The sequence below is a fragment of the Perna viridis genome, chromosome 9, assembly GCF_037379345.1.
Source record: "Perna viridis isolate PV_CMFRI_1.1 ecotype Kerala chromosome 9, ASM3737934v1, whole genome shotgun sequence".
Lineage (NCBI taxonomy): Eukaryota > Metazoa > Mollusca > Bivalvia > Mytilida > Mytilidae > Perna > Perna viridis.
In genome coordinates, this window is record NC_142453.1 from 37,073,654 (window position 1) to 37,084,952 (window position 11,299).

At 31.6% G+C, this 11,299-nt stretch overlaps 1 protein-coding gene across 1 annotated transcript; it reads left to right on the forward strand.

The window, feature by feature from the left end:
- Window position 1: 1 nt before the first annotated feature.
- LOC148608240 (endoplasmic reticulum resident protein 29-like) lies at window positions 2–8,887 on the forward strand. Its single transcript, XM_088546516.1, has 4 exons — window positions 2–150; window positions 5,945–6,083; window positions 7,153–7,317; window positions 7,836–8,887. The coding sequence occupies exons 1-4, from the start codon at window positions 34–36 to the stop codon at window positions 8,186–8,188; spliced, it is 774 nt and encodes a 257-aa protein (XP_088402642.1). The 5' UTR covers window positions 2–33; the 3' UTR covers window positions 8,189–8,887.
- The last annotated feature ends 2,412 nt before the right edge of the window (window positions 8,888–11,299 follow it).

An 11,299-nucleotide genomic window follows, 5' to 3' on the forward strand; every position in this document is an offset into this window, starting at 1 on the left:
TTTCATTGGTCCACATCATCTTCTACAGACAGCATGGATCTGAAAGGAGAAATGTTTCTTGGAATTATAATGTTTTTTGCATTTATCGCAAATGGCAACTCAGAAACGGTGAAAGGTTCCGTTCAGTTAAACTCAGGCGTATTTGAGAAGGTAAAATATGTATGCATAATTTATAATAACAAGGAAAAATCTTGTTAGATCCCTTGCCGGTTCTGAAACAATGTTAACAAATTATGTTCTTAAATTTGTCTTATCCTTTTGGAACTCGATGTCCAAAGCACAGGCAACTTTTTTCTATCCATGACGGGGCTTTTTTACTATCCACAAAGGATTAAGCGATACACATACACTGCAGGTTTAGGTTAAGGAGAGCATGATTAGACTAAAGTGTTATTAAATGGGTATTTTCATACGAAGCCTGGATTATGTCCTCGTACAGTCCTATTGGGTCTCGATCATCTGTATAGACCCAATACGACTGTACGAGGACATAATACAGGCTTCGTATGAAAATACCCATTTCATGACACCTTTATTAACTGATTACTTAAAATGACTGTACGAGGACATAATACAGGCTTCGTATGAAAATACCCATTTCATGACACCTTTATTAACTGATTACTTAAAATGCCATTAGTTCGTATTTATTCGTACAGAGGACATAATACAGGCTTTATATTATCACTAACATTATTGACAGGATTAGTAATGTCAACAGCCTCGAACTGTTCCTGTGCCTGTGGCTGTGGCAGTGGGACATCAATCTCGTAAATCGTACACCCTTCTTCAGATTCCCCGGCGAGAGCCGATGCCAGTGCTAACATTTCATCATTTTCTGCCAATGTTTCATATCTCATGATATCATGTGCTAATACCTCCAGCATATCCTCGCCGCTCTTTGCTTTTCGATCTGACATTCTTTCTGGTGCGGCCATGTTCATTGTTTGTTTATCGTCTGCAAAACTATAGTCTGTTACAGAAAATTACACTTGACTATAGTTCATTTCGTATTTGTACGTTTCCGGAAATAGCCGAATTTGCCCGACTTTAATACAGGACATTGCCCTGTATTAAAATTTTTAATACAGGGCATTGCCCTGTATAAATTCGGGTGTAATAAATCCATGCAACTTCCTGTTATATTAAATGGGCAATTTGCACTGTATTTTAAGTAATCAGTTAATAATCACAATTACAAACATCAACCCTAGACCTGGTTAGCGAGAAGCTGATTTATTCCGTTAGCCAAGTTCTTTAACTGGCTATTTGAAAAACTACTACATCATACATGTAGGTATGCTGCACTTGGTAGTACTATTAAAGTGGGTGAAGCACTGTCTGAAACAGGCCTGTGGTAGGCCGTCCATGAATTAACAGGTAACTTCACATTCACAATTTACAATGAATCAGGTAAAAACTGGTTTACAGCATTATACTAGAAAAAGAAAGGATATCAGATTTGATGGCTTCAAGAACAGTAATGGTTTTGTGGAATAATGTCTCCAACCATTATTATATATGAAATGCTTCTACTTAAAAACTCTTTATAGTGATAGAATCTAGTTTATGCTCCCTTGGCTCCAATTTGGGATGTCTCCTGATCTTACATCTGATGACTAGTTGACCTTGATATAATTGAAGAACTTTTCCAGAATGGTAGTGAATGTGATAGTAGTCTATTGAATTTATTTCAATTGACTACTGTGAAAATCAGATCTGAATTTATTCTTGACTTTGCCCCAAAATATTCTATGTGGGCAGTCATATCAGAAAACAGCTCGATACAAATCTATTCTATCTATCACATTTTCTAAACTGTAAGTCTATTTTTTTTAAGCAAACTGTCAGCCTCAAATTATCGTACACTTCAACTTACATAAGGATTTTTCAAGAAAATATGTTCATCTACAATGCATGTCATTAGATTTGTTTAGTTCATTTTTGACTGCTTTAATTCAAAATTTTGGGTAAACTGCTGCCAACAAAAGCGGCCAATTAAATAGTTTAATCGGCGATTGAACTCGAAGGTTATTGATCTGTGCCACTATCCTTTATGAATGAATATGACAATGTTAATAAAAACTTTGAAACCAGTAAAATATATAAAATATATAAACAAACTCTAGAAGATATCTTAACAAAACTATTTTTTAAGTGCAAAGACATTATCAAGTGTTCAAGAGTTATTGGTCCTTTAATATGCAAATTTATACCCATTTACGGTATGTCGTAACACTTTTAAACCTGGCTCAATTTATAATCAGTTAAGGTGTTATCTAAATGGTTAATTGCAATCGTGGACAAAGTACAGGAAACAATTGTTTTTTTTTAGTATTACATAATACAAGGTGAAATTGTTTATTAAGTACCACTCGTAATTATGACCAATTCATCATATGAATTTCCCGCTTATTTCATGCTTGACGTGTTTACGATTTCATACACATGATGATTTAAGGCTTCTGAGCCGTTGACATGCCATTCAATACAAATAATTTAACTTGTGGACAAAATACACTTTAACAAAAACACAAATATTAATTTAATTCAGAAATACTATACATGATTGATTGTTGGGGTTTAATGTCTGAGCAGCAATATTTCAGCTAAATTCAGACGAGAAATACTATACAAAGTTACATCGCTGGAATAATATGCTTTTAAAAACAAACCTCTAAACTCAGACAGCTACGATATATATGCACACGTCTGACCCTCGACAAATCTGACAAATTTGACTTATCTATGTTTTTTTTTTTTTTTTTTTTTTGGCGAATTTGGTCAAAATTAGGCAATTTGACTTATACTCCCCATCGACTAATAGTCAAGAAAATACAGTATATATATTTTTTTCGTATTTGTTATTTAGATGTACAGTATTTAAAACATTCTAAGATTAGACCTATCAAATGTTCCATTTAGTCACTACATGGAGTGATTGAAACTGTTGATAGGTCTAATTTTAATTTAATTGTTTTTGAAATTCAACAAGGCTTGATACAATACCTTAAAAAGTTACTTAGATTGCTTTTAATGTTTTAAGTCAAATATTGAAAGATTACAGTATTTGGAAGAAGCTGTTGTATGCATAAAGCAGAATTCCTATGGATATTAATACAGGATTTTAACCTTAATTTTTGGCTTGGTAGCCCACAGCTTAAATTTTGGTAGCCAATATAAATAGTTCTTTACAACGACAGTAGAAATTTTAGTAGCCCACACCAAATTTTAGGATCCATTGGCGAGTGGGCCTGTGCTAATTTCAAGCCCTGCAGTAAATAAAATGATTTATTATATAGATAGCTGTGTTTTAATTGAATGTTCGGAGTGTAATATATTTCAATAACTCGCACTGCGAAATAAATTCGGTAATTTCACTCACACTTTCTCCCACCAAAACGTCATAAGTTTGATATCAGTCGGCCAGTTACAGAATCCAAAATTCAAATTGAAAATATTGATAAATTATGAATAAAATCTATTTAATAAATAGGATGATAAATTGGTTATCGTGAATAACCAAAATTTGATCACTGGTGTCAAGAACACTTGAGTCGTTTTTGGAACAAGTTTCACTCTCGTTAAATCTAGACATTCTTAGGCACTCGTGATAATATTTTGGTTTTTCACTCTTTCCAATTAATTATCCTTTTATTCTACATCTTAATTGCCAATTATTGAAGTTAATTCAGTTGTCTGACATTTAATGATAGTTTATAGAAATTAGCCTGAAGGTTGTATTACTGTAATAGTCAAAGGGAGAAAGAGGAGTAAAAGTAAATAGATTAAATCCACTTAGTTTCTACATCCTTTTCTTTGCTCTCATTCATGCAAGTCTATTTATTCAGGCTTTTATATTCAAGTTCTGTAGCTAAAGAAGATGTATTTGTTTGATCAAGAAATATATGGAGATGCTCAAAAACATGAAAGAATGGTTCCGTTGGAAGTGACATAATTTTGAAATGATATTTGCATTTAGGAAGAAATTGATTGAGTTTTTAACCCAAAACTTGAAGCACAGCCTTTGTAACAGGAAGTCTTACAGATATCTGGTTGTCAAGAGAACAGCATTATAACAACACAGCAAAATCAAATAGCTCCCAAAAGACAAAGCTTAGTAAAGTAAAGGGTTGGAATTACTATTGGCTTTTCTTTAACATTGTTTTGAAAAACAATCTGATTTAAAGCAACATTTTCAGCAGGAAAGTGATATGTTGTGTGTGGCCATCCCTGTCACTGTTCCTTTTGGGAGAATGTGTTAATTTATGAAATATTTTCTGTGTATGCAAATCCACAATTAATAACTGTAATAATTAAAAGTCATCAACTATATACGACTGTGTATGTTAATTGATGCCCAGCTATCAAGCCATGCTAGAAAAAAACTGAGCAAAGCTAACTTAAAGTTATATTCATGGAATAAATGATCAAGGACTATACACCAGTAAATAAAATATCAAAGGTCAAATGTAGGTCAGAAATTGAGGGTTCTAATTGAACCACTGATCCTCCAACATGGAGAATATTTGGTGCTTAATTGACCCCTCATTGAATATTAACAAATCTGTACAACATAGGTATGATGCATATATATAGATTCACAATTTGTAATATTAGCAAGGTACTCAGTTTATACATTAGATGTACCAGTATTCATATTGCCATGTTTCCCTTCCAATTGATAGAATTTACATTTTCCTGTCTTTTGTATTCAATTTATTTACCATTTATCATGTGACACGTAATATTTCAGTGATTACAGGTGTTTTATGGTAAGAATATTTTTTTAATGTACCTTGTAAATGGTTGTTCATAGTAACATATGTCTTGTAATCATGTAATTTGTCTTTCATGGTCATTATTTTATCTTCAGTAAGCTCTTATATATTGAATTGGAAAATTGTTACCAAGTCAATTTGATTTTAATGAGTTTGTCAGAAATAAACTTGGTCATGTTAGTCTTGACTTTCAACCAGTGAATTCAACATACATGTACCTGTATTCCTTCTTTTGGTACTTTGAGAACTTTTTTTTATTTTCATTTAATTTATTAGTTTAAGTTAATCAAGATTGGTATCAATTTGAAAAAAAATTCAAATATATTTTGCCATCCTGTTTATGAATGTTTCATCACCATGAAAGTTGCATTTTTAAAATAAATTTTGTTTCATCAAATGAACCGTTTACCTTTTTATCAGAGATTGAGTTTGAGTTTTAAAAAAAATGTTTTGATCATGCTGTAAATTGATGGCAAAATATTTATTATAATCAGCTGTTTATTTTAAAATGTGTGTGAAACTTTTTGTTTACTTTTCTTTGTCGAAGAGATAAGTTACTATCCATTTCATCTCTCTAAAATAAAATATCACTAGCTAGCTTTGTAGAAGTACAACTTTTAAACACTGTCTTAACATGAGTTTTAAGGAAGGCAGAAATGTTTTGAGGTGCTAAAAATAAATAAAACTGTGTATAAAATACTAGGACCAAAATCAAAATTAAGTTTGTTTCCGCTTACATTACCTACCATTAACAGTTGGCCTACCCAAGTAATTTTATTGCCATTCTCTGACAAGATTCTTTTCTAATTTTCAAAGCAATATATTTCACTTCTTTACCAAATAACGAAATCATATGAACATATGAAAGATTGTCCTACCTACCTACTTAAGCCAGGAGCTAGGGTCAGTTAAGGGAAAACAAACATTATTTTAAATGTTGCCTATTCAGTAAAGTATCACTTGCCACCTTAGCAAGTGCTTAATAATTAGCACCAGCAGAATAAAATTATCTAGGCACAAGGAGAGTGGTATACTACTAAAGGTGTATAAATTGTGTTGTATTGGAGTTGCCATAATAAATGCAATGTTGAAATGAAAGGTTACCATTGTAAGATGAGGAGTTAAATAAAAATATCTTCATATGGATTTGACTTGTTTTTCAGATTGTAAAACACTTCAAGGCAGTATTGGTTAAGTTTGATGAAACCTATCCCTATGGAGATAAACAGGATACATTCAAGGAAGTAGTTGAAGCTACACTATCACAAGAGGATGCCATAGCTGCTGAAATACAGGTTTCAGGTATGGTTTATTAAAAGAAAACTAGTTAAGACCAATAATGATTTTTTCATTTATTATGGAGTGGATGTAATTAAGTACTAGTCCATATAGAATTCAGGCACTGCCTATGGTAGAGATGATTCATGGTGTTGAGAAACCAACTGAACAAAAGATGTTTTTTTGGTTTATGATAGTCCTTAGTGTATCCAGATTTGTATTTTTGAGAAAACTATATATATTCTTCTCCAAATAAAATCAACCAAAGCAAGAATGATAACCCTTGCAAAGTGCCAGTTTCATACACAATCTACATAATTTTTATCTCCAGAGTGCAACAACCGAATGACAAATTAGAGTAGTTATTAGGTCTGTAACTGTTTCTTAATTAGAAATAAAATTTAGGGGGTTTTTGGCATGCATAAATCACTTCTTGTGACTGTCTGATTTTTATATAGACTGCTACTTAAAAATATAGTCAAGCCTGTGTGTGACCAAACCATGTTTTAAAATACTAACCCAAAGAATCAAAGAATTTCTGGCTTTTACATAAAAAAATATGACTATAATGAGCATTCTTGATCATTGCCCACAATACAAAGCAGAACACTTCTGGACATTTTGATTTTATATATTAAGTTGATTTGATTTGTAAACAAAATTCTGATTGGTTAGGTCTTTTTTGGAAACTAACTTGGTCTTGAGACACCATTCACGTTGATTGGTTTGCATTCTGTGATTAAAACAATTCCACACTTATTTATGTTTCTGTTAGGGATCAAATCTTAATTTAGACTGGAATTGATATGAAATTAAATGATGAGGACTGTCTTTAACATTTTACCAAGTTATGCTTGCATAATCAACTTGGGAACAATTTACGCTTGTCCATAAACTGCTTCATGGTTCATGAAGTGTTGATTTTATTGCATTTAACTTGGTAAAAAAAATTTTAAATAATTTTTAAATAGAAATTCCATGCTAATATAGTATGGTTAGAAAATGTTTTTTTTGCAACTAACATGACTTATGTAGTTAGTCAGTTTATTTACCTGTTACCATGTATTAAACAGATCAATTATTATGTTTTCAGACTATGGGGAGAAGGAGAACTCTGACCTGTCTGAGAGATATGGTGTCTCTAAGGAACATTATCCTGTGTACAGATTATTCATCAATGGGGATCTCGAAGGAATACCTTATACTGGAGATACTAAGAACGCCAATGAAATCAAAAAGTTTTTGATGACAAAAACAGGTAATGCTTTGATACTAATTAAAGAAGTTTTTATTGAATAAATGTCAATGATGGAAAATGTCTTCAGGTCGTAATATATCTATATTTTAAACTAAGCTGAAACAAGTGCTACAAATAATTTCATATATAAAAGGTATATTGTCATTTCAATTTCATTACCTATTGATTTTTCGTGATTGTTCAAAATCAGAATTTCTTTGCTTACCTAATGCATTTCAAGTAACTGGAGCAGTAGAAAATTTTTGGAATCAGAATTTCTTTGCTTACCCAATGCATTCCAAGTAACTGGAGCAGTAGAAAATTTTCGGAATCAGAATTTCTTTGCTTACCCAATGCATTCCAAGTAACTGGAGCAGTAGAAAATTTTCGGATTCAATTTATTCTTTAGAATACTTCTAAACTGCAATTGTGTTTATATAATGTGTAGGCTTCCCCACAAATGGAAAAAAAAATGTACATGATTTTCATACACTATTGTTTTAACTTATTTCAACTACTGAATGTTCTTTTATTTTCAGGGCTTTGGTTAGGACTTCCAGACTGTTTACAACAGTTTGATGAGCTTATTTCAAGATTTTATGATGCTGAAGATAAAGACGGGAAGTCAGCAATCATTACTGAAGCTGAAAAGGCTGCTGAAGGATTGAAGGAAGAATCTCAGAAAAAATCAGCTGATATCTATGTTAAAACCATGAATAAAGTATTAGAAAAAGGAGTATCATTTATTGAAGAAGAAGTTAAAAGGGTTGAAAAAATAAGAGATGGAAAAATAAGTGACAAAAAGAAGGAGCAGTTAGGATCCAGATTAAATGTTTTAACCTCATTTCAGCTAAGATTAAAGGAGAAAAAATCAGATAAGGAAGAACTTTAATGTAACATTTTTGTGTTGTTTTTCATTCCATTTTTCATTTTCTGCACTGCCTATTTAGTTTGTCAACAGTATCTATGTTGAAATTTTGATACATATGTAGAAGCGTATTTCATTTTACTTTATAGTTGTAAGGTTTTGTTTATAATGATTTAAATGGGGCCATAAGTGTATATTAATTTTCTCCATCAGCTCAGATTACAGGGAGGTTTAAATATCATGTGTTCATTACTGTAATATTTTTGTCAGCTGAAGCACAATTTAACAAGTTGAAAATTAATTGAACATAGAAATGTTTGTCTCATTGTGCCATGATGTATATGTATAGTTTTCATTTTGCAGTAGTGTGATATATTTTACATTTGTTAATGATATTTTATTCTTTTGAGATTTACCAAATTATTAATGAATATGAAAATAGCAATAAAAGTCTTATTTACATCTGTTTTGCTTAGTATTAAAGTTTAATCTATATTTGACTCTTAGTAGGACCTGTTTTGGTATTTGTTTTTTTTTTTTTTGTTTCTAACCATATGGGTTTCAGAAATTTTACATATTAGCAAGAAAAAGATTTTATATACATGTGTAGTGATTTTATATCAAGTTGAAGAATTGATCTATAAATATATTGATTTTGTCAGTTTTTTCGAAACTAATATTTTAGTGTCATTTTCTAACCAATAAAAATTGAAATGAAATTTAGATTTTTGTGTTAGTATATATTCCTACAAATTGTAATATGACAGCAAAGCTGGTATATATGGCAGAGTCGCAGAGATGTCTAATTTGGTGCTGCTAAATGATTTTATGAATGGTATGACCAAGCATATGACTGGAAACCACAAGAATTCCTGTTCATCACATGATAAAAACTGGACAACTTAGCATAACGTCAACACTGATTGCATTCAAACTTAAAGTATCCTTCATTGGCATTAAGGTAGCGTCTTTCTCATAATAGAGGAATAGGGTAATAGCCTTGTCTTTTCAGTCCATTTGCCATGCAAGTGTTTCTGTTGATCCAATCTGACACGGGATTTTCTTCATAAAAATATTTAATAGGTTGATAGGTTGAAAGGAAGATTATTGTTGGAGATATATTATAAATGTTTAAACTTGTACACAAGCCTTCTTTTTATATAAACAAAAGAGAAAATGATCTTTACAGCAAAATCTGGATTTAAACAAGAAATCTGGGAGTTTGGCTGACTAGTAATTACTCAACTTTCAATCACATTATAAGGAAAATAAATGAAGTCCTTGGTAAACAGGAAAATGTAAATTTTTTCCAAAAAATGTATTCCACCATATGGCATACCAACAGGAAGTATGTGTTAAAATTTCAGGCTGCTGTGATGAGAACTTACTGAGAAAACTGTACCCAAAAAAGTTGTAGAAACACAGACTAGAGTATAATAGTACATGTATACTCAGACTGGTTCAATTAGAAGAGTCTATGTGCATAAAGTGAGACAACTCGTGTCTATATTTGTGAGGGGTTGGGTCTCACTACTTGAGGCTCACACGACCACCTTTATGTAGTACATATCAAACCTAGATCTAGGCATAGCAAGTGCATAATAAGGATGTGCATATGTTGATTGAAAGTGGTCAAAACAAAACTGAAAAATGCATTATAATATCATATTTGCCATTTTTATATTACAGAAGTTAATGAATGAAGTAATTTGCCTCCATTCTATCAGCAGAAGTATCATTTCTACAAGTCAAATTTGTGAAAATATTTATGATCATCATACTATGAATACAACAATTTTGAAATTCCTTTTTCCCAATCTTTGCTTTGATATGCATCTTTTAGACATGTGTCCTCAGAATTCATGGTTATTTTTTAGATATTTTTTAACATGTAAAAGAGAATGGAACCTAGCGGAAATCAAAAGAATGTAATCAAGGGACAAAGACAAGACATGGAGAGTAATGGTAACATTTGAGGTTAATAGTGAAACGTTGATATGATCAAAATTTCAAGTAAAAGTATGCTGGTGAAGTAGTTGTCCTGTTGATAATATGCCTAATATTTCTGTTTAAGCATGAATCCTAAGTTACCCCTTACAAATGATGAATCATGCATTTTGAGCTATCTCTTGAACTTCCAAAATTACAGGTATTGTACATGTGTTGAATGTTGATATTCTACATATCTGCCAACAAAGTAAAGAGGAAGTTGATGCCTTCAAGTATACAAACATTTATCCACCACAGTTTATAAGGTAATAAGCTTTCATCTACCAGTACCCTCTAAAGATGAATCATTTCTGGTTAAAGCCATTATGTCATGGTGCTCAAATAAAATGCAATGTGCTAGGCAGGGCATTTACGCAGACCTGATTTTCCTCTACCTTATCAAATATGGATTTTACTATTATAATATCTAAATTTTAAAACTATTTACTTTCAATTTTGCTAATATCCACTTTGTTGGCATGGTAAGTGTTGATGTTGTCAGCCCATCCCTATAACACTTGCTTCTGGCAGAATACAGATATGCAAGGAGAACAAATCTTCTTTTTTTCTTTTATTTAAAGACAAAATCCTCTAATAATAAATCCCAGTAAATTTACCTCTACTATACAAATGCACAGATTTCCTTACAAACGTAGAGATTGTTCAGTCTCTACCTACTGGTACCTACGGATAGAATTACTAGTGAAGAGCAAATGCAGAAATGATGAACATTATCCTTTGATCTCAACAGGTCAGTATATCCATAGGTATACACTTTCATTCAACACTCACCTATAAATAACCCTGATAATTATAGCAAGCCAATTAATATCTATAGGATACCAACGTAAATCTATGAGTCCATGGGTTAGCAGGCCATAATAAATGATACTGGACTGCATTTCAAGATATATCCTGTCATCAAGAATAATATTCTAGCATTTATAGGATACTGTATCTAGAATATTGGCCACCAACCATAGATGGCTGTGGTATCCTATAAATAGGTTTTTTTTTGTGAATCTGGCATGCCACTGTTAAGTAGAATAAATAAAGGTCAGTGATAAATGTTGGAAAAACTGAATTATAAATCTTCAAAAGTGAAGAGGAATCAAGTTCCTATTCACATGTACTAAATTGACATAA

Bases quoted from the DNA above. Each gene is read 5' to 3' on its own strand.
- LOC148608240 (XM_088546516.1), top strand. From the start codon at position 34: ATGGATCTGAAAGGAGAAATGTTTCTTGGAATTATAATGTTTTTTGCA. The intron at 151-5,944 runs GTAAAATATGTA...CTTGTTTTTCAG, and splicing joins ACTCAGGCGTATTTGAGAAG to ATTGTAAAACACTTCAAGGC. The intron at 7,318-7,835 runs GTAATGCTTTGA...TTTTATTTTCAG, and splicing joins GTTTTTGATGACAAAAACAG to GGCTTTGGTTAGGACTTCCA.